This window comes from Natrix helvetica (assembly GCF_964273705.1).
Source record: "Natrix helvetica genome assembly, chromosome: 10".
NCBI classification, from domain to species: domain Eukaryota; kingdom Metazoa; phylum Chordata; class Lepidosauria; order Squamata; family Natricidae; genus Natrix; species Natrix helvetica.
The window spans coordinates 13,856,405-13,879,483 of NC_138561.1; the positions used below are offsets into that span (position 1 = coordinate 13,856,405).

At 44.0% G+C, this 23,079-nt stretch overlaps 1 protein-coding gene across 1 annotated transcript; it reads left to right on the forward strand.

Annotated features, from left to right (window-relative positions):
- The first annotated feature begins 862 nt into the window (after positions 1-862).
- LOC309397246 (uncharacterized protein) lies at positions 863-22,602 on the forward strand. The gene is made up of 12 exons (XM_081963103.1): positions 863-1,157; positions 2,912-2,963; positions 3,499-3,689; positions 4,942-5,100; positions 6,010-6,120; positions 6,759-6,831; positions 12,727-12,914; positions 17,268-17,319; positions 17,595-17,782; positions 19,340-19,498; positions 20,248-20,358; positions 21,821-22,602. Exons 1-12 carry the CDS (start codon positions 1,011-1,013, stop codon positions 21,938-21,940), a joined length of 1,551 nt encoding a protein of 516 aa, XP_081819229.1. The 5' UTR covers positions 863-1,010; the 3' UTR covers positions 21,941-22,602.
- Positions 22,603-23,079: the final 477 nt, after the last annotated feature.

The window sequence follows — 23,079 nt, forward strand, 5'->3', positions numbered from 1 at the left end:
AAACCCTATTCTGTTTCAGACAAATGGCTATCCAACATCTTCTTAAAGACTTCCAGTGTTGGGGCATTCACAACTTCTGGAGGCAACTTCTGTTCCACTGATTAATTGTTCTCACTGTCAGGAAGTTTCTCCTTAGTTCTAAGTTGCTTCTCTTCTTGATTAGTTTCCACCCATTGCTTCTTGTTCTAAGCTCCCAAGCTCCGTTTTTGCTAGCAGATGCACCTCAGGCTGGTCCGTTGCTTTTTCCAGGGTGGCCCCATGGGCCAGGTCTAAACACCCTGTGGGACAGATCCGCCCTCCCAGGCCTTGAGTTAGACACCCCTGTTGTAGACTGCCATTCAATGCCTGTGCCATTCTGTGACTGTTTCTCTAGCTTTAATCGGGGATGGTAACACCTGAATCTAAGAGCTTTGCACACCGGGCAAATATTGCGCCACTGAGTAACGTAAGTGCCTCTTTTGTTTCAGTCCTTTCCACCCTGCGTTTAGGGAGGCCCCTCCCTTGTTATATACATGCAGTGCCTTACACCATAATGCAGTTGGTTTACTTTTCATTTCTTTTTCTTTTTTTAATGATCCAAGGCTTGTCCTTCAGCTAATAAAGCTCACACCGAATAACTGTGGCTTGCATTTGTCTTTGCATCGCTTTCTCTTTGTCCCCAATTCCTTGTTTGCCTCTTGCGACAACTTCGAAAAGGGTGTATGGAAAATTAGGGAGGTCACAGATTCTATTGCTCAGTTAGGAAATCTGCAAGCCTGTAGGAGGAAGCCTGAAATGTCCAAAGGTTACCTAGATACCTATTAAATCCAGGCGTTGCACCAGCCTATCAGTTACCTCTTCCTCTTCGTTGCATCCGTGAGCATTATATAAGATTAGGTGTTTGCAAACATTTGGAGCTGCAAGAGAGAGAGAGAGAGAGGCGAGTCAAAGTGTAGATAGAGAAGGCAGCCACCAGAGTTATTTTTTCTGGAGTTGTTCTAGAATCTAGATTATCTGGCTGGCAAGGAAATATGGAAGGGCTGAACGCACGCAGTGTCCTGGTGACAGGATCTAATCGAGGCATTGGTCTGGAGATGATCAAACAACTGGCTGAGAAAAACAACCCACCACAATGGATCTTTGCAACCTGCCGGGATCCAGAGGGATCACGTAGTCAGGTATACCATAGAGTGAGGTCTGTTACTAGAGGGAAGTTGACTCACGATCTTTAAAGCTGGTTTAACATTGAAATCAGAGCCAACGACAGATAAGAAGCCAAATACTGGCATAACTCTTGGGAGTCATGTTTTCACACGTGTGTTTTATTGCCTTGAATCTGAAGTATTGATCTAGCCAATTAGTTTCAAGATTAAACTTTCCTTTGGATGCCCCGAGGGCGGCTAGACAATTGGAAACGAGCACCAGATATTAGATATTTTATCTTTTGAATGGACAGTGTAAGAAATGTGCAGGCTTGTTGAGTCATAGGATTTGATCCCCTTCTCATAAAGAACTTGGGGAGGGGTGTTAACTTTAATAATATTAATTAATTATTATTTTTTTATTTTTTACTTATTTTGGTTTGTCAAACATGTATGAGAAAACAATCATAAGTATGAATGCAACATATACACATGTAAGCATAAGCAGGTATACGTATATATGCACAAGGAATGAGTACAAATCAATGGGGACAGTAGGAAAGGGAGGGTAGGCATGCTGGAGCACTTATGCACGCCCCCTTTACGGACCTCTTAGGAATGGGGTGAGGTCCACGGTGGACAGTTTGAGGTTAACGTTTTAGAGGTTTGAGGATGTAGCAACAGAGTCAGGTAGAGCATTCCAGGCATTGACCCCCCCCCCCCCCGTTGCTGAAGTCGTATTTTCTGCAATCGAGTTTGGAGCAGTTTACTTTGAGTTTGTATCTATTGTTTGCCCATGTATTATTGCAGTTGAAGCTGAAGTAGTCGTTGACAGGTAGGACGTTGTAGCAGACAATTTTGTGTACTAAGCTTAGGTCAGACCGTAGGTAGCGTAGTTCTAGGTTGTTCAGGTCCAAAATTTCGAGCCTGGCGGCATAAGGGATTCTGTTGTGAGCAGAGGAGTGGAGGACTCTTCTTGTGAAGTACCTCTGGGCTCGCTCATTTGTATGAATGTCCGTTATACGCAAACATATTTCTTAACTGGTTTTTTAAGGGGATTGTTTTTTAAATTTAATTTTATGGGATATTTGTTGGGGTTTTAAATTATTTACTTAGCTGTACAGTTCTTTAAACCTTTTTATCCTCCTCTTATCTATTTATCTATTTAATAATTTTAATTGTTTAATTTTATAGCTATTTATGATGTATTTCTGATATGGACTGTACACCGCCCCGAGTCCCTTTCGGGAGAGGGGGCGGTCTATAAGCGCTCAATAAATAAAAAATAAAAAATACAGTTTGGAGTCCAGGTTTAATAGTTTAATAGATAATATAACTTGGGAGGGGGAATACAGTTGTTCAATATTGACCGTACCCCACTGGACTATGACCATGATAAAGGTTTGGTGATAGTTACTGAAGATATAAATGTGATGATAAACTACAGTAAAAAAATAAATAAGGGGGAGGGATTTGTCATTTGATGACAAATGGCTCCCTTGTAGACCCTGGATAAGTCCTTGCTCAGGGCTGTGTCATCTTCATCATCATTGTTAAGGTGCTGTTGCAGATTGTTAATACGGCAAAACCTTTGTTGTGGAAAAGAGAAAACACCCTTTCAGAACTAGGACAGCTCAAATTGAGACTGTCTCTGCAGCGATCCAAGGATGAGCGAAGCACAGCCTTTGAAAATAGTTAGTGAGATAGCTGAATGCCGAAATTAGTGGGGTGTGAGAATCGGCCCATCGGCTGTGAGTCTTTCCTAAATCTTTGGTTTCCGTATTTTTCAGGATTTGAGGAATTTGGCTGCTCAGCACCAGGAAATTGTGATCATCCCACTGAGTAAGTGACTGGTCCTGATGATATCCTGGGAAAGACGCTAGTACCCTATCACTATCCATGCAAACTTCATTTCTAGTGTTGTGGCCTCTCAGTGGCCAGTGGAGCTGGCAGCAAATTTGGACAGTGAGGAAGTTGGGGAGGAACATGGGCCAGTCCCGGAGTCTGGGGAAGGCTCTGATGAGGGCTCTGTGTTGGAGGCAGAGAGTTACAACAGCACTGGAAAAAAGGGACTTGTGACCATTTTCACACTTATAACCATTGTCATGCCCCCATGTTCGCACGATCAAACATTCAGACACTTTGCAAGGGAGTCATATTTATGATCAGCCCTCTGTGTCCTTCTGAAAACCAGAGTCTATGGGGAAGTCAGATTCACTTAACAACCGTGTTACTAACGTAACACCTGCGGCGATTCGATTAACAACTATCGCAAGACAGGTCCCAAAACGGGGCAAAACCCACTTAAGAAATGTCAGCGGCAGAAAGTTTCGGCTGTAAATCGAGGCCTACCTGGACCTTCTCCCTGTTCCCATAGACATTACTGATCCATCCAGTATCGAGACAGCTGTAAAGATAGTCACGGAGAAGCTGAATGGGACCGGGTTGAACCTGCTGATCAACAACGCAGCAATTGCATGCCTTGATTCCAAACTTGAGTCTCAAAAACCTGAAGACATGGCTGAGGTCTACCAAACCAACGTCATTGGGCCCATGATGATGAGCCAGGTAATGGAAGAACCTCTTTATCCTCATCCTCAGTGGTGGGATTCAAATTGTTTTGCTACTGATTCTGTGGGTGTGGCTTGGTGGGCATGGCGTGGCCTAGTGGATGTGGCTTAGTGGGTGTGGCAGGGAAAGGATACTGCAAAATCTCCATTCCCTCCCCACTCCAGGGGAAGGATACTGCAAAATCTCCATTCCCTCCCCACTCCAGGGGAAGGATACTGCAAAATCTCCATCCCCTCCCCACTCCAGGGGAAAGATACTGCAAAATCTCCATTCCCTCCCTACTCCAGGGGAAGGATACTGTAAAATCTCCATTCTCACCCTACTCCAGGGGAAGGATACTGCAAAATCTCCATTCCCTCCCCACTCCAGGGGAAGGATACTGTAAAATCTCCATTCTCACCCTACTCCAGGGGAATGATACTGCAAAATCTCCATTCCTTCCCCACTCCAGGGGAAGGATACTGCAAAATCTCCATTCCCTCCCCACTCCAGGGGAAGGATACTGTAAAATCTCCATTCTCACCCTACTCCAGGGGAAGGATACTGCAAAATCTCCATTCCCTCCCTACTCCAGACGAAGGATACTGCAAAATCTCCATTCCCTCCCCACTCCAGGGGAAGGATACTGTAAAATCTCCATTCTCACCCTACCCCAGGGGAAGGATACTGCAAAATCTCCATTCCTTCCCCACTCCAGGGGAAGGATACTGCAAAATCTCCATTCCCTCCCCACTCCATGTGTTACCCACATGCATGGGTGCGGTGCACGCATGCGTTCTAGCATCAAATGACGCTTCCGCAAGCCTCCGCGATGCTCCAGCTGCTCTGCGGAGTGTCGCACAGGCGCCGTACATGCCATGCGCGTGCACCGAAGCGCCCAAAGCATAAAGCACAGGTAAGGAGCATGGGGAGGGGTGTGGGGCCTCCTCCGGAGCATCGTACCAGAACGGTACCTGGTGCACTGGGCAGGATCCGGTATGCCCGTACAGGGGCGTACCGCCTGTAACCTACCACTGGCCCTATCAATTGTGGAGCCGACCAGTGACAAGGAGCTGCAGCAGAGGGATGAAAGAACCACATGCGGCTCCAGAGCCACAGATTGCTGACCCCTGGATTAGCACATATGTGCGAGGGGAACCTTTACCTTTACCTTAATGCTGATAGATGCCGGGAATGGATATTTAGCAACAATTCGGCTCTCAAGCCTATGAATAAGGTGGCTGCCCTAAGTTCCGCCTGTCTTTTCTAGGCATTCCTGCCTTTGCTGAGGAAGGCATCTCAGGACAGTCCCAAGAGAGGGATGAGCTGCAGCAAAGCCTCCATTGTCAACATGTCCAGTCATGCAGGTTCCATCACGGACGTTTACCTGTGGAAGTACGGAGAAGTTGTTCCTTACCGTTGTAGCAAGGTAGTAAACATACATTGGGGCAAAGCGTGGAGGGTAATTAAAATAACTCTGCACAGGTAGTCCTCATTTACTGCCCGTAATTGAGACCAGCAACTGGGTTGTTAAGTGAAGCGGTTGCTGAGTAAAACCATGACCATGTCTGCGATTTTACTTGGGTTCTCTTTAGTTTTACAGACCGCAAAGGTCCTCAATGCAAGGGCTGGTTGTGAAGTGACTTTTCATTCACTGGCATAACTGAATGGTCCCTGCACGAGGATGACCTGTACTTTAGGATACCAATCCTGTTTTTAGAAAATGCTTACGGAGTAAATGATGCATTAGCATACATTGGCAAACATAAAAAGAATTCAGAGGTATGTTACTGAATCCTGAAGAAGCCAACATTCCTTTCCAAAGAAGCATCAAAAAGAGAATCCAGGGATTATTAGGCCAACGTAATACCTGTCCCTTTCCTATCTCATGTTCCCTTTATTTGTGAAATCTTTCCTCTCCTCTTCCTGCTTCTTTTCTCCTTTCCTTTCCTTTTCTCTTTCTGCTTCTTTTTTCTTTTCCTTTCCTTTCCTTTTCTTTCTTCCTCCTGTTCTTCTCTTTTCTCTCCCCTCCGCTCCCTGCTTCTTTTTTCCCCTTTCCTTTCCTCTCCTCTTCCTGTTTCTTTTTTCCCTTTCCTTTCCTCTCCTCTTCCTGTTTCTTTTTTCCTTTCCCTTCCTTTCCTTTTCCTTTCCTTTCCTTTCCCTTTCCTGCCCTGCCCTGCCCTTCCCTGCCCTGCCATGCCCTCTATCCAAAATCAAACCCCAATCTGGCATGGAATAAAATGCAAAGATTTTTCTGGCACTCAGATGATTTTAAAAATGGCATTTTGTCTTGCTCACGGAGCCTGTTTGACATGCTCCTGGCATGTCTCTCTTCTAGGCTGCTCTGAATATGCTGACGCGATGCCAATCGTTGGCATTTAGCGCCGATGAGATCCTGTGCATCACATTGCATCCAGGATGGGTGCTCACCGACATGGGAGGCAATATGGTAGGGTTTTTTTGTTCTGGAAACACATTCATACCTTTGGAGCGGGATAGTTGGGGCTTATGACCAACCAAGGCTCAGAGCATATAACATAAATGGGCCCAAATCCAAAACAGAATGACCTTAAACCTGTTTAATTCACTGATAAGTTTTCACTTGGGTGGAAAGGTAGCTTGATCTCCTGAAAATTTTGAAAGAAGTGAAGAAACGTTATAATTTGCCTCTATCGATGAACAATTGGGTGATTACTATGCTTTGGGCATGGATCCTGTGTAAAAGAGATGCGGTGGCTCAGCGGTTAAGACGCTGAGCTTGTCGATCAGAAAGATCAGCAGTTCAGCGGCTCGAATCCCTAGCGCTATGTAACAGAGTGAGCTCCCATTACTTGTCCCAACTTCTGCCAACTTAGCAGTTCAAAAGCACGTAAAATAGGAACCACCTTTGGTGGGAAGGTAAGAGAGTTCCATGTGCCTACGGCATTTGGTCATGCCGGCCACATGACCACAGAGACGTCTTCGGACAGCTCTGGCGCTTCGGCTTTGAAACGGAGATGAGCACCGCCCCCTAGAGTTGGGAACGACTAGCACATATGTGCGAGGGGAGCCTTTACCTTTACCTAAATATTATTCTCGTTTCTCTAGGCTCAGATGACAGTGGATTCAAGTGTAGCGGCCACCCTAAACCTTCTGGCCCATCTTTCTGAGAAGGACACTGGCACTTTTCTGAATTGGGAAGGGAAAGTCCTTCCATGGTGAACAATTTGTTTGAGGAACTGGATGAACCTCTTACTTGGGCCAATGTGAATATTTGTCTTGTGTTACTTGTTGATTAAATTGACTTTTGTCCCCAAATTGTTCTGGCTGGTCACTCTTCTTTTTTGCTGCCCTGGAGGCTAAAGTCACGAGACCGAAAGCATCTCATTGGTTTTCATAATTTCATCCATGATTTTATGTATTAAAAGCAATTGCGTCCTTTTTGCCGATGATGTCAAATTATATCGCAGCCATTTCTGTTGTTTTGCAAAATGATTCCCCACTACGTGTCTGAATGGTCATCTATTTGGCAACTTCAAATTTAGATCAATAAATGGTCTGTCTTACATATTGGCAAACTGTTGGAAGGAATGTCTTTCTGGGCTCAGTTCCAAGTGGGGAAAAAGATACTGGAAGCATGGAGGCTGCTTGGAAAGATGGTTTTAATGGTGGACAGGACCACATGGCTTGAGCTACTGAACATAAAAGGGGGATCACATAATTCCAGATGTTGGGTGAAGAAGAAAAGAGAAGCAAAATAGGGGCTTGCTGGGTTTTTTATACTCTGTTCGGCTCCCACCTCTCGATTTCCTGTTCCTGTGTAAGAAATGTATTCTGATTGGTTGTCAGACTCCCACAGGGCCATGCAGGGGCAACTCTCCAGGCTGTTGCTTGAGTCCATGTTTGTTTGAGTTTTCAGATGCCATGTGGTGAGTTTCTGTAGAAGGATAATCCTACCTTTATTATGTAAAGTAGATTAGGTTAGCCTTTAATGGCTCATTGGCAAAAAGGGTGGGAAGGAAGCTGCAGGGAGCTACTCTGTCTTTAAAAACACGTTTCTCTCTTTTCACATCCAGGGAAATATAATATTCTGCCTTCATAATATTTCCCACGATATTTCAGTTTTCTAGCAGACGGGTGGGTTTTAACTTCCTACAATACGTAATCAGAATGTCAAGTATAAACTAGGTGTCATTGAACTAGCTCATGACCCTCACTTTGTCAAGGACCTAGGCGTACTTATCTCTGACAATCTATGCTCCAAAGTTCACAGTTGCTAAAAAAGCATTAAGAACTGTAAATTTAATTCTGCAGGGTTTTTTTTCCTGGAAACATTGTATTGCTAATTAGGGCTTATAAAACTTATGCTAGACCAATCTTAGAGTATTGTTCAACTGTTTGGAATCCCCACCATATATCTGACATCAGTACAATCGAGCGGGTTCAGAAATATTACACAAGAAAAGTCTTGCACTCTTCCGTATACAGTAGAATTCCCTACGCTACTAGGCTCGAAATTCTCGGTTTGCATAACTTAGAATTGCATCGCTTGTGGTCAGACCTGTGGGTATTGCATGCAAAATTATATGTAGTAATGTTTTACCTGTAAACGACTTTTTCTGTTTTAATTGCAATAATATGTGCGCTAAACAAGCGCTCTAAACTCAATGCTCGTTCTAAACGTGACTGTAAAAAATATGATTTCTATTACAGAGTTGTCTGGAATGCCCTACCTGATTCAATTGTCTCAGCTACACATTTTCACAGTTTCAGTCACAAATTGACTTCCGTGAACCTAACATCAGTGGTGGGTTTAAAAATCTTTTAGAACCTCTTCTGTAGGTGTGGCCTGCTTTGTGGGAGTGGCTTGCTGGCCATGTGACCGGGTGGGAGTGGTTTGCCAGCTACGTGACCGAGTGGGAGTGGCTTGGCAGTCATGTTAAAGTAGGAGGTGAACATATAGGTAAGGTTAAGCCGGGCAAGAATGCCCCAATGCTTTATTCATGCAACAGGGGATTGAATACCTTATTTACCTGACTAGGTCGAGCCGGGAAATTGGTAAGATTATATCCTTATAAGGCAATCAAGATATCCTGTCACTAGGGGTTAATGTGTACGAGGCATACGTGACATGAGAAGAATGTGTATTTAGGAGAATGATCAATATCTTGGCTGATAAAGTATAAACACCTGTAACCAACTGCCCTTCGGGGTTCAGATTCTGCTTGAGTTATCGCTGCTGAACCTTGCCCAATAAACTTTTCCCTTCGACAAAGAGCTGGTTTGGTCTCATTTCTGCAACAATGTGACTGGGTGGGCATGGCCAACTTGTAAAATGTGATGGAACTCACTTAATAACGCTCTTGCTTAGCAACCAAAATGTTGGCTCAGGAACTCTGGCATTTGAAGCACGCAAGTCTTAAAGCTGTCGAGTTACAAGACCCTTGCACCCCTAACCCTTTAGAAAAAAACAAACCCCAGGGGTGATCAAAGTTGACAGCTTTAAGACTTGTGGACTTCAACTCCCAGAATTCCTCCTCCAGTCATGTCGGCTCAGGAACTCTGGCACTGAAGTGTGCAAGTCTTAAAGCTGTCGAGTTACAAGACCCTTGCACCCCTAACCCTTTAGAAAAAAACAAACCCCAGGGGTGTTCAAACTTGACAGCTTTAAGACTTGTGGACTTCAACTCCCAGAATTCCTCCTCCAGTCATGTTGGCTCAGGAACTCTGGCATTGAAGTGTGCAAGTCTTAAAGCTGTCAAGTTACAAGACCCTTGCACCCCTAACCCTTTAGGAAAAAAACCCCAGAGGTGTGAAACTTGACAGCTTTAAGACTTTAAGGTTTTGATAGGACTCGTAGAGGCGGGCGGGGCGATTGGTGAGCCAGCCAATCAGTGAGCAGTGGGTGGGGCAAGCATGGTGTGGACAGGGGTAGAGGGGGCTGAAACCGGTTGTAAACGGCAACGTAGATTCGTGGAACCTCTTCTATAGAAGACGTTAGAACTGGCAGGAAACCTCCCCTGCCTTACATCATACTTAAGTGGTCAGTAGAATGGGCGTGCATAAGTGCACTAATGTGCCTATTGTCCCTGACACTGTATTTTTATTCTTTTATTCTCGTTTTGGTTTGACAAATACTAATAAATAAAGAAAATACATTTCAACTGGAATGGCACTAGGCCTTGTGGCACAAGGAGGGGTGAAATGCTCTGAAGTTTGCTACCGGTTTGCTTTGCGCATGCATGCGCACCGCAGGCACTAAGAAGCCTTTTCTGAGCCTGCAAAGGTAAGTAGAACAGCGAGGGGGGGGCGAAACAGCTGTGCCACGCGATTTAGATTCAATAGAATCTAATTCACTAGCACCGCCCCCTAGAGTCGGGAACGACTAGCACATCTGTGCGAGGGGAATCTTTACCACTAAAGACTTTAGAAGCCTCAGGTGCAGTGGGCTGAGTGTTCTTTGAAGGGGGGGGGGAAGGTTTTAAATACAGTTGTGTAACGTGTTCTTTCACCCAGATATTCCCTTTACAAATTCCAGCTTGGGCAAGAAAAGTTTTATGTTTCAGAAAGCTCTTTCAGTCAGAGAAGAAAATAAACCATCACTTATACGTCCTGAACATGCAAAATTGGCAGCTGTCCTAACAAAGGGAAGATAACATAATGTCAATGTGACGGAAGGATATTAATCGAAAGTGCGTGGAGATTGGTTTAATCAAAAGGACACCAGCTTGGCATAAGAAAAAAATAAAATGTTTAGAAAAACAGCATCTGGAAAATATACCAGAGAGATGATTGTCTGTCTTTTGTTTAAACCAGATGTCAGAGAGCTGGGATAATTCAGTTTGGGCAATAGCCTTAGGATATGTTTCCTGTCTTTAGTGTTTGTTATGAGTCAATTATGGGTTTTTTTGTTCATTGTTTGCCAGAAGTTGAGCTTACATAATAACAAAAGTAAAATGTAAATGATCACATTTTTGGTATTACTGCCAAAAAAAAACCTCTTGAGATGGGCATACTGTACTCATTGTGTTTAGGCCACTGGGCACATTTGGAAATTTATGAGCCTGTTATAAATTAGGCAGATTGTATCTGGGCTGCAAAATTCTAGGCAACCACCAGTTGGCAGCAAAGAGATTCTGAACAATTCCCTCTGCTACCATCTAGTGATCATATAGCTCATTACAGACCAGATATGATCAACTTACAAAAGTGCTTTTGCAAAGTAAACGATATAGAATAAATGGTTTTCCTCCTCACAAAATGTTTCGCCTTTTAGGCAAGACTAGTTCGAAACTGCTACTCAAGTGTAGCTAGGAGCTTGGAGGAGGAGTCCGTAAGCACCTTCATGTCCAAAGCTGCCAAAGTCTAAACTTACACACCAAGTTCTTGACATCTAAGCACACTTACAGAAACTTCTCTAATCAGATTTATTAACGGAGGAACAAAAGATAAGGTTACATAAACCTTTTAATTCTGTGCACTTAGAGTTGACAATGTATAAATATTGTAAAGAAAGAAAGAACTGAATAGATTTAATAATGAGAAGTCAAAGTCAATTGTGGGCAATCCCAAGTCCCCCCCCCCCCACCCATGTTCTGTCCTTAAGAAGTTGGAGATTCAAGAGTTTGTGTTTGTTTAGCAACTGGTTGGAAGCGGCAATTCCCAGAATGAGTCTTTGCCAAATAAATTGTATAACATATTGTGAAAGCATCTCATAATACATCTTCTCTATTTCCCCCGGCCCCCCCTCTCGTTTTACTTTTTTGTAGTACTTTTGTGCCTTGATTATCTTTGCCCGAGAGAAAGACAAAGTAAAAAAAAAATCAAACAACGAATAATACATTTAACATTTTACACTTTGTGAAACATTGTAAAAACGGCCCAATCTACTTGGTTGCTTGATACCAAAGCTCAGTGATGCCATGTCACCAATTTCAGAATGAAATCACGCTGCCAAATGTTAAGTGTAGATGGTCCCTGGATGTCCTAATCAATCCACACCTGACTTTAGCTATTCCACAAGGAGAGATAGAAAAGACCAGCAATTAGGAGCAAGAATAATTAATCAGTGAAAAGTCTTCCCCTAGAACCTGTGGGTGCTCCTCCACTGGAGGTTTTAAGAAGAGATTGCACAGCCATTTTTTTCTGAAATGTTAGTTATCTTAGTTAAATGTTAGTGTCTTTTGCTTGCGTAAGGGGTTGGAGTAGAAGACTTCCAATGTCCATTCTGTTATTCCTTTCTTCCTTCCTTCCTTCCTTCCTTCCTTCCTTCCTTCCTTCCTTCCTTCCTTCCTTCCTTCCTTCCTTCTCCTTCCCTCTCTCCCTCCCTCCCTTGCCTCCAGAAGTTGTGGGTGCTTCGTCACTGGAGGTTTTAAGAAGAGATTGGACAGCCATTTATCTGGAATGGTATAGGATCTTTTGCTTGAGCAGGGGGTTGGACTAGAAGACCTCTAAATTCCCTTCCAACTCTGTTATTCTATTATCCTGTTATCCTGATACTCCACAGAGTTAGCCGAGCGGTGAACAACCCATGGTTTGAACCCCTAAATCCTTTTCTACACAAACAGCAGTCGCATTGATTTTTCAGGTAGGGAGGGAGGCCGACAGGCCAATAGAGGTGCAGCATTAAGAAACCGTACACCCTATTTATCGTCAATCAAGGCGCATCTTATTTCACTAAGCCTGAACCCAAGAATGCAGCCTCTTATGGAGAAAGCAAGGTAAACATTACTTCAGTCAGTGGTTTCATTGCTTGAGGTTTTCAAACAAGATTTGATTTCTTTTTTTAAAAAAAATAGATTTACCAATTTGTTCATAAGCGGTTTTTTTCAAGACGGGAAGCAAAGCAAACATCCTTTAGACGTGTAAACATTCACATTGGAAAATGCCAGAAATGTATCCCCTCACACAATTAGGGCAATAAAGCATGACCTGAGCCCTTGGATGACCGCCAATCATCTCCCCCCCCCGCCCACTGTTCTCCAAAGAACTGGACACTGGAGCCAAGTCAGTTACATAACCCAGGGTGGAGGGATTGGGGGCCAGTGAGGACTGGATGAGATTTAATTGGGTTGAGCACATTACGGTTTGCTAGTTGGATCTAAGCCGGCAAGAGAGATGGATCAACTGAAACCATCCAGCGTTCTGATAACTGGGGCCAATCGAGGACTTGGCTTGGAGCTGGTCAAGCAGCTGGTGGAGAAGAACAACCCCCCAAAATGGATCTTTGCCACTTGCCGGGACCCAGTGGGACCCCGTGCTCAGGTGAGACCTGGGGTGCTTTCCGTTATAGCGGGAAGAATGAGGTTTTATATTGTTAAGAGCAATTCACTTGTCTTTTAGATGGTCACGTTGGGAACATGATGGGGCTAGGCATGGTGGAGATGAAGAAATTATATCAATCATAATAGAGCTGGAAAGAACTTGGAGATCTTCTAGTCCAACCCTCTGCTCAAGCAGGAAATCCTTTACCATTTCAGATAGGTGTTTATTCAGTCTTTTCTTAAAAACGTCCAGTGATGAAGGGAAGCTGTTCCACTGGTTAATTATCCTCACTGTTAGGAAGTTTCTTCTTAATTCCAGGTTGCTTTTCTTCTTGATTAGTTTCCATCCATTGTTTCTTGTCTCGTCTTTCTGCTGCTTTGAAAAATAAGTTGACCATCTCTTCTTTGTGGCAGCCCCATAGATACTGGAGCACTGTTTTTATATCCTTCCATGTCTTTCTTTTCCCTAGACTAGCCAAGCCAATTTCTGCAACTGTTCTTTATATATTTTAGTCTCCAAGCCCTTAATAATCTTAGTTGCTCTTCTTTGCACTTCGCCCTCCCCCCAAGTCTCTGCATCTATGTGGAAAGGTGGGGACCAAAACTGGAAGCAATATTCCGGATGTGGTCTTACTAAGGCTTTAAAAAGTGGTACAAATACTTCACATGATTTTGATTCTATGCCTCTGTTTATACAACCAAGGATTGTATTGGCTTTTTTGGCTACTGCCATGCATCATATAAGATTATTAAATAAAAATCTGTTACAGTCCAACTGTTTTTGTGATGGCTATGGATATTCTCAATCATCCTGGTCATAATTGTCCCACAGGTGATATTCAAAAAAGCAATTGGTCTTGAATAGAATAGAATAGAATAGAATAGAATAGAATAGAATAGCAGAGTTGGAAGGGACCTTGGAGGCTTTTTAGTCCAACCCCCTGCCTAGGCAGGAAACCCTATACCGTTTCAGACAAATGGCTATCCAACATCTTCTTAAAGACTTCCAGTGTTGGGGCATTCACAACTTCTGGAGGCAAGTTGTTCCACTGATTAATTGTTCTGTCAGGAAGTTCTAAGTTGCTTCTCTCCTTGATTAGTTTCCACCCATTGCTTCTTGTTCTACCCTCAGGTGCTTTGGCGAATCGCTTGACTCCCTCTTCTTTGTGGCAACCCCTGAGAGATTGGAACACTGCTATCATGTCTCCCCTAGTCCTTCTTTTCATTCAACTAGACATACCCAGTTCCTGCAGCCATTCTTCATATGTTTTAGTCTCCAGTCCCCTAATCATCTTTGTTGCTCTTCTCTGCACTCTTTCTAGAGTCTCCACATCTTTTCTACATCGTGTTGACCAAAACTGAATGCCGTATTCCAAGTGTGGCCTTACCAAGGCAATATAAAGTGGTATTAACACTTCACGTGATCTTGATTCTATCCCTCTGTTGATGCAGCCTAGAACTGTGTTGGCTTTTTTTGGCAGCTGCAGCACCCGGCTGGCTCACTAGCACAATGGATATATTAAGTTGCTTATACATTTGGTGTAATTGCAGTAGTGTGGATGTTTCATAAATCTGCTGGTAACGAATTGTGCTTTGAAAGTGGCCCGTGGGATTTTTACTTCAGTTTCTGCACTCTTTCTAGAGTTTTGTTGTTGATGTTTTCCCCTTGAAAACGTTTTGCATCTCATTCAAGAAGTTTTTTTTTGCAGAATTAGAAACAGATGAAGTGCAGCAAGGCTAATTTCCCCAATTAACTGATTAGGAAAGCAGAAAACTGGTTGGAGCTAGCCAAATCTGGCCCTTAGATTCTGCCTCTGCTTACCTTTCCAGAGATGGTATTCAGCAGGTCCTGAGCAGTTCTGGAGAACCGGTAGCGGAAATTTTGACTGGTTCACAGAACTGGCAAATACCACCCTCTGACTGGCCCCGCCCTCATCTATTCTTTGTCTCCCGAGTCCCAGCTGATCGGGAGGAAATGGGGATTTTGTAGTAACCTTCCCCTGGAGTGGGGAGTGAATGGAGATTTTACCGTATCCTTCCCCTGCCACGCCTACCAAGCCACGCCCACAGAACCGGCAGTAAAACAATTTGAATCCCACCACTGTACCTTTCCAATAAACAATGGAATTGGAAGATCATTTAAAAGCAATTTATTAGAGTACCCGATAATGTGGAATCTCCCTATGAAAAAGGAGAGCCTCAAAGCCCATTCCTTTTTACAGTTAGCACAATAAATAAAATGCAAGAGGAAAGTTGATTGGACGGCATGAGAGTAACCTCTCCTTTACACAGTAAATCAACTATAAAGATTGATCAAAGTTCACGAAGAGATGTATACCAGACGCCAGTTTGCACTAACAAACTTTTTCTTATCAGGGGACAGTCTCCAACTAGGAATGTTAAAAGCTATTAACCCTTACAGCAATAGGAACCCTCTCCCCCCATACACACACATTTCTGTCTATAGTGGTTTGCTAACTCCTCATAAAAGAGAGGAATACGTTATATTAAAATACAAAGGAGCTATGTTAGTTAACAAGTTACAAAATCCATGACACGTGCCCTTTGGTAACAACCTCAAGATGGGTTCAAATTTGACCCATCCAAAAGCCATCTTTGCTGTTATGCTGGTCTGCTCTTTGAACAAAGAAGTGAAGGTAAAGTGTGTTTAATCCTATTGGTCGAAGGGCCTGACAGCTCCCTATAAGAGGGAGCTTTAGGCAACAAAAATGAAATGCACAGGTACAGTATAGGTGGTACCTTGCTCAACAGTAGTAATTGTGAAAGGGATCTTGGAGTCCTAGTGGACAACCATTTAAATATGAGCCAGCAGTGTGCAGCAGCTGCCAAAAAAGCCAACACAGTTCTAGGCTGCATCAACAGAGAGTTAGAATCAAGATCACGTGAAGTGTTAATACGGTTTTAAAATGCCTTGGTAAGGCCACACTTGGAATACGGCATTCAGTTTTGGTCACCACGATGTAGAAAAGATGTGGAGACTCTAGAAAGAGTGCAGAGAAGAGCAACAAAGACGATTAGGGGACTGGAGACTAAAACAGATGAAGAACGGTTGCAGGAACTGGGTATGTCTAGTTTAATAGAAAGAAGGACTAGGGGAGAAATGATAGCAGTATTCCAATATCTCAGGGGCTGCCACAAAGAAGAAGGAGTCAAGTTATTTTCCAAGGCACCTGAGGGTAGAACAAGAAGCAATGGGTGGAAACTAATCAAGGAGAGAAGCAACTTAGAACTTCCTGACAGTTAGAACAATTAATCAGTGGAACAGAAGTTGCCTCCAGAAGTTGTGAATGCCCCAACACTGGAAGTCTTTAATAAAATGTTGGATAGCCATTTGTCTGAAACGGTATAGGGTTTCCTGCCTAGGCAGGGGGTTGGACTAGAAGACCTCCAAGGTCCCTTCCAACTCTGCTATTGTATTATTGTATTATAAGGGTTGCTGTCAAACTCAACCTTCGCTGGATTGTTCTCACTTGTTGTACTTAATAAAGAGCTGTTGTTACCATTAAGCCTGTGTGTGCCTATCCATTACCCAATCTAACAGGAGCCAAAGAGGGAAAAAAATGCTAATAAGAATTGGGGGGGGGAAAAGAAAAAAAGGAATGTGCTGTGTTGCAAGATTGGACAAAACCAGGGGCGGAGGCAGTGTTTGCGAAAACCCTCTCTCTTGATTATCATCAGAAAAATTGTTTGCAAGTGATGTAACTTGGGTGGAATGGCTAGGAATGAACGGAGAGTTCAGGCAATATTTAAGGGAGCGCATAAAAGTCATTTCTTGGTTAGTCTGGGCGGTCGAGAGAAATGGATCAACTGAATCCTAACAGCGTTCTAGTGACCGGTTCCAATCGTGGACTTGGCTTGGAGCTGGTCAGGCAGCTGGCAGAGAAGACCAACCCTCCGAAATGGATCTTTGCCACTTGCCGGGACCCGGCTGGATCCAGATGTCAGGTGAGGCCCGAGGCGCCTTCAGCTGTTGGTGGGATGAACAAAGATTTTGTCTTTAACAGAAATTTGCTTGTCTCCTAGGTGGTGACAGTGCAGGCGAAGTTGGAGATAAAGATGACCAGAGTTTTTTTAAATGAAGACCGGTTTTCTTTAAAATGTTTTTAAAGGATGCTTATCTTTGGGAGAGGGGGACAATGGTGAGACTAATTTCTCCAATCAGTTGATTGGAAGATACTTACAATGGCCGCGTCTTTGCAAAATTTAAGAACCCGTATCAGATGTCATCAGATGTTTTGTTTTAAATTCTTATCCCATTTCAAATACGCCATTTGCAAAATGCATTGCTGCTGTTCCAGGCTAAGTGTGTGGATTATTTTTTCCCCCCATTCAGGATCTGAAGAATTTGGCTGCTGAACACCCACAAATTGTCATCATCGTATTGGGTAGGTGTCTCTGAAAATCCCCTTGCATGCAGTGGTGAAATTCAATTTTTTTTACTACCGGTTCTGTGGGCGTGGCAGGGGAAGGATGCTGCAAAATCTCCATTCCCTCCCCACTATGGGGTCACCCAAAGGTGGTATTTGCTGGTTCTGCGAACTACTCAAAATTTCCCCTGCTGGTTCTGCAGAACCTGTCAGAACCTGCTGAATTTCACCCCCGTTTGTATGATGTACAAAGCCAGGTATAGGATAATGACCATTAATTTTCCCCCCTGTAGACACAAATGATCCATGCAGCGTTAAGGATGCTGCAGCTAAAGTCACAGAACATCTCAAGGGGGCTGGACTGAACCTGCTGGTTAACAATGCAGGGATTTTAAAACTGAGCACCGTAGAGACGGAAACGCCAGAAAACATGTCGGAGGTATACAAAACCAACGTCATCGGGCCCATGATTGTCAGTCAGGTAAGGTTAATATATTGCCTATTTATGGGGCGGAATTGGCTGTTTGGATGGAAAGATTACACAGAACAGATATTAGGATGTTTGGATTTTGTCCTCAACTAAAAAAAAAACTCTGTGTTGATGATAGATTTTTGTCCACTGATTTTGGGCCACTCCTTCCCTCTCAAACTCCAAAACTTACCGCACAAAATTGTGAGATTAAAAAGCTAAACTTGTTGCGATTAGTTGTGTCCGACCCATTGCAACCCCGTGGACAATGTTCCTCCAGGCCTTCCTGTCCTCTACCATCCTCTGGAGTCCATTTAAACTCATGCCCACTGCTTCAGTGACTCCATCTAGCCATCTCATTCTCTGCCATCCCCTTCTTCTTTTGCCCTCCATCTTTCCCAGCATGAGGCTCTTCTCCAGGGAGTCCTTCCTTCTCATTAGGTGGCCAAAGTATTTGAGTTCCCTCTTCAGGATCTGGCCTTCAAAAGAGCAGTCAGGGTTGATCTCCTCTAGGATTGACCGGTTTGATCGTCTTTCAGTCCAAAGGACTTGCAGGAGTCTTCTCCAGCACCAGAATTCAAAGGCCTCCATTCTTTGGCGCTCAGCCTTCCTTATGGCTAAACTAGGAGCTAAACTAGGAGCCCCTAAAAAGAGCGTAAACAGATAAAATTGAAAACAAAATTGCCTCATAGTTGCACAATTAAAAGATATTTGATAGGCTATGGATATCATAATCTTTTAATGACCCCATAATCGCCTGCGGGGTGGAGTCCGGGCAACTGAGTGTTTACTGGCCAGATGCCCTTCCTGTTGCCAATGCAGAGTTTTGTTCCGCAGATATATTCTCAATGTGCCCAGAGAGAGAAATATCTATAGGATCAAACTCACAACCTCCTGATTGTGAGGTGAGAGCTCCACCTCTAGGCCGCCACACCCGTCTTGGTAGGCTATGGATATAGTGAGGATGAAATGATCGGGTTGGTTGGAACAGAGATGAAGGTGGGGCAGATCTATTTAATCTCTTCTGACGTTTCTTGGGGAGCAGCTGAAGGATTCTTTTGCAGCTTTGCATCATGGAATTTCACTGGTTAGGACCGTGATGGTGGACCTATGGCACATGTGCCAGAAGTGGCACGCAGAGCTATCTCTCCAGGCAAGTGAGCCATCACCCGTTGCTGTTCCGGGCTCCAGTGTGCTGGCCAGCTGGTCTTCACGCATGTGGGAGCTCTGGAAACTGGAAGAGCATCCTCCCGGTGCACATGCTCATGCTGGGAAGATGATCTTCCGGTTTTTGGTACATGCATGCACACTGGCTACCTGGTCTTTGCCTGCGCATGCATGCTGGAAACCGAAAGACCAGGTGGCCAGTGTGCATGTGCTCACTGGAAACTGAAAGATCGCCTTCCTGGGGTGCGCATGCACAGTGAGTGGCTGCTCGTCCAGTTTCCAGCAGGCACCCGCAACCGCGCTCCCATTTCGGCCCTCGGTGTTGAAAAGGTTTGCTAGCAGTGGGTGAGGAGAAACGTTGGTGCCCTTCATTTGTCTGTTTCTTCCCTTTCCCTCCTCCAGGCATTCCTTCCCTTGCTAAGGAAAGCATCCCAAAAAAGTCCGCACAAAGGCATGAGCTGCAGCAAAGCAGCCATCCTCAACGTAACTAGCGAGTGTGGCTCCATCACAAACCTCTTTGCCTGGACTATAAATGAGCTGATCTCTTATCGTTGCAGCAAGGTAAGGGAAGGAAGGCCTTTTGTTACAATGAGGGTGAAGGGTAGGATGTTGTAGAAGTCATTGACGGGTAGGTCGTCGTAGCAGACAATTTTGGGTACTGCGCTTAGGTGTGACTGCAGGTGGCGCAGTTCCAGATTGTCCAAGCCCAAAATTTCAACTCCGGTGGCATAGGGCATTCTATGGTGAGTAGAGGAGTGGAGGACTCTTCTTGTAAAGTATCTCTGGACTCACTCGATCGTATTAATGTCCAATGTACGGTGTGGACCCCACGCTGTAGCAGCAATTACTCGGCAAGTCATCAGGAACAGATCTTCACCCTAATGAACTAATTGTCTCCTGCAAACTCCCCTCCCCTTTCGCTCCCCTTTATTCCCTATGGGAGGGGCCGTTCACCGTCCACCTGTGCCTTTACACCTGAGTCGGCCCTTGTTCCTTAGCTGTTCCCTTCTCCTGGCAGCTCTGCACATGTGCACATTAGGAACAGGCTCCAGCTGTTCTTCTGCCCCACTGATCTCTGACTCCCAAGGCAGCTGATAACTGTCAGATGGCCCTGGCCCCATCTCTGCCTCCGATGCAGAACCTTCATCAGAGCCTTCCCCAGACCCCAGGACTGGCCCATGTTCATCTCCAAGCTCCACGCTGTCTGAGTCTGCTGCCAGCTCTGCTGGCTGCTGGCAGGCCACAACCGGTGATCCTGAGTGCTCAGATGAACCACTCATTTATTTTCTCTCTCTTTACCTCCTTCCCAGTCTGCTCTGAACATGCTCACTCGATGCCAGTCCATGCACTTTGCCAAAGAGGAGATTCTGTGCATTACATTGCACCCTGGGTGGGTGCAGACTGACATGGGAAACGAATTGGTAAGTGAACTGGGGAAAAACAAACAAACTTCATACCTCAATCAGAAAACAAGTGCGGGCAAGATTAATTGGACTAGGAGTGAAAACTTCTGAAGGATTTCTGAAACGTTTTGTTCCTGCTGAATCATGTCACGCCTGCCGTTTCTCCTGGGAATTGTTTGATAGATTTTGGGAAACAATCTCTGAACTTGGAAGCATTCCCAAGGTTTCCAGAGGTACTTCAGACTACAGAGAAGGCTGTTTTATTTATTTTATTTATTTGGTTTGTCAAACTTGTACGAGAGAACAAGTATAAGCATGAACATGGACATGAACAAAGGAAATGAATACAAATAAATGGGGACAGTAGGACAGGGACGGTAGGCACGTTGGTGCGCTTATGCACGCCCCCTTTATGGACCTCTTAGGAATGGGGTCCACAGTGGACAGTTTGAGGTTGAAGTTATGGGGGTTTGAAGATGTAACAACAGAGTCAGGTAGAGCATTCCAGGCGTTGACCACTCTGTTGCTGAAGTCGTATTTTCTGCAATCGAGTTTGGAGCGGTTTACCTTGAGTTTGGATCTATTGTTTGCCCGTGTATTATTGAGGTTGAAGCTGAAGTAGTTGTTGACAGGTAGGACATTGTAGCAGACAATTTTGTGTACTAGGCTTAGGTTAGACCTTAATCGGCATAGTTCCAGGTTGTCCAAGCCCAAAATTTCGAGCCTGGTGACATAAGGGATTCTGTTGTGAGCAGAGGAGTGGAGGACTCTTCTCATGAAGTATCTCTGGACTCACTCAATTGTATTAATGTCCTATATACAGTGTAGATTCCAGGCAGACGAGCTGTATTCGAGAATTGGTCTGGCAAAGGTTTTGTATGCCCTAGTTTGCAGTACAATGTTGCCGGAGAAGAAGCTTCACAAAATTAGGTTAACAACTCTTAATGTTAACAGTGTCCGTGAAACACCTTGAACTATTTGAAGTTTGGAAAATGTATTTACGGAAACCACCAAACCATCCCAGTAATGTCAGGGCCGCAAAGGAAATATTTCAGAATTCTTCAGGATACTCCATTCCCAGATCAACAATTCCGCCCAGCCCTAAAAATCCTACCATTTCAGCCAACACTGGAGTAATGCAAAGAGGTTTGCCCCACCCTGAAAATGAAATCTGTTTCTAGACAAAGATTTTATTGCACAGTTGCCATAAAGAATGGCAACAAACGCAGATGGCTTTGTTTTCCAGTTGCCATTTTCCTTAGGCTTTTTTTCCCTACTGGTTTTAAAAATTGGTTAAATTTTTTAAAACAGCTGGAGAATGGAATCCAGGTAGAATCTCATTCGGCACGGAGTTTCTGTTTTGACTTCATTGGCTGTTAAGGAATTCACTGTCATTTGGTGTTGCCTAGGCTGTTAGATGTTCTCCCCCCACCCCCACTATGAACTTCTTTTTACCCTTTGTCTGTTTTTCTTTTTCCAGGGATCACCCCCACTGACAATGGAGCAGAGTTTGAGAGCTATTGTGAACACCCTTGGCCGTCTCTCTGAGAAAGATCATGGCACGTTTGTTAACTGGGAAGGGAAACTTATTCCCTGGTGAGAGGATCTGCTCCACTGCACTGCAGAATAATGTTCTCATCAAGGGCAATGCAGCTTTACGTCTTCAGCGCATAGTGTATCCTGTTCTGCTGTATGTGCTCCAGTTCTCCCTTTCTTTAGTTACTCTGTGTGGTGCCCTTGCTCGCTCAGGGTCCTTTAGGCCCTGTTTGATCTGATCTGATCTTCCAAGTATCACTGCAGAAGACTGCTAAAGTGTCCACTTCTGTCTTGCAAGCTGAAGATAATTCTTTTTTCTCCAGACCTCTGGAATCTTAAACCACACAGATGGGAAATCCCTGACGTCATTGCAATTGGGAGTAATATCCTGGAAAGAGAACATGTGTCAGAGTGAAGTCTTAGGGCAGAGAATTGGTTGGAGTGAGCTACAGCCTGAAGCGCATAGTTCAAATAGAATAGAACAGAATAGAATTCTTTATTGGCCGTGTGATTGGACACACAAGGGATTTGTCTTTGGTGCAGAATGCTCTCAGTGTACACAAAAAGACAAAGAGACAAAAAGACAAAAATTTGATCCATCCAAAAGCCATCTTTGCTGCTATGCCAGGCCTGTCCGCTCTATTGGACGAAGAAGCAAAAGCTATGTTCAAAAAAGCATATAAAATGTTTTAATCAATTTTCAATGCAATACAATAAACTTTTAAAGTAACCTAAGTGATTAGTTTCTTATTATTTTTTTTTGTAGAGAGATGACATCTAATACTCTTATTGACAAATGCATTTTCTTTCTGCCAAAAGCCACTTTAGCTTAGAGCAAAAGTGATCCAACATATATTTGGGGTATATATTAAATTAATGCCTACTTTATATGCACTGAAGGACAACATCTAGATAACAAATGCACTTTTAATTAACATGATGCTAACTGCACACACAGAGGTATTCATTATTTATTTACATTAATTCAGATTCTATGAAATTGCACAGAGCAACCTTTTGCTCATTCCTAAAGAAGAGTATCGGCTAGAGATCGCTGGCCGCTGAGCTTTCAACTTCATAAACTCTTGATGTAAGCTTGCATGATACTCACAATTCCAGGCATGCCATTCAAAGATAAACACGCAATCCGTTTGAGTTCTTTGTTTCTATACCTGCTCTTAACGCATAGAAATGGCTGGATTG

Excerpts from the sequence above, each read along its gene's own strand:
- LOC309397246 (XM_081963103.1), top strand. The coding sequence starts at position 1,011 with ATGGAAGGGCTGAACGCACGCAGTGTCCTGGTGACAGGATCTAATCGA. Across the intron at positions 12,915-17,267 it reads CAGTGGGACCCCGTGCTCAG|GATCTGAAGAATTTGGCTGC; the intron begins GTGAGACCTGGG and ends CCCCCCATTCAG. Across the intron at positions 17,783-19,339 it reads GGCCCATGATTGTCAGTCAG|GCATTCCTTCCCTTGCTAAG; the intron begins GTAAGGTTAATA and ends TCCCTCCTCCAG.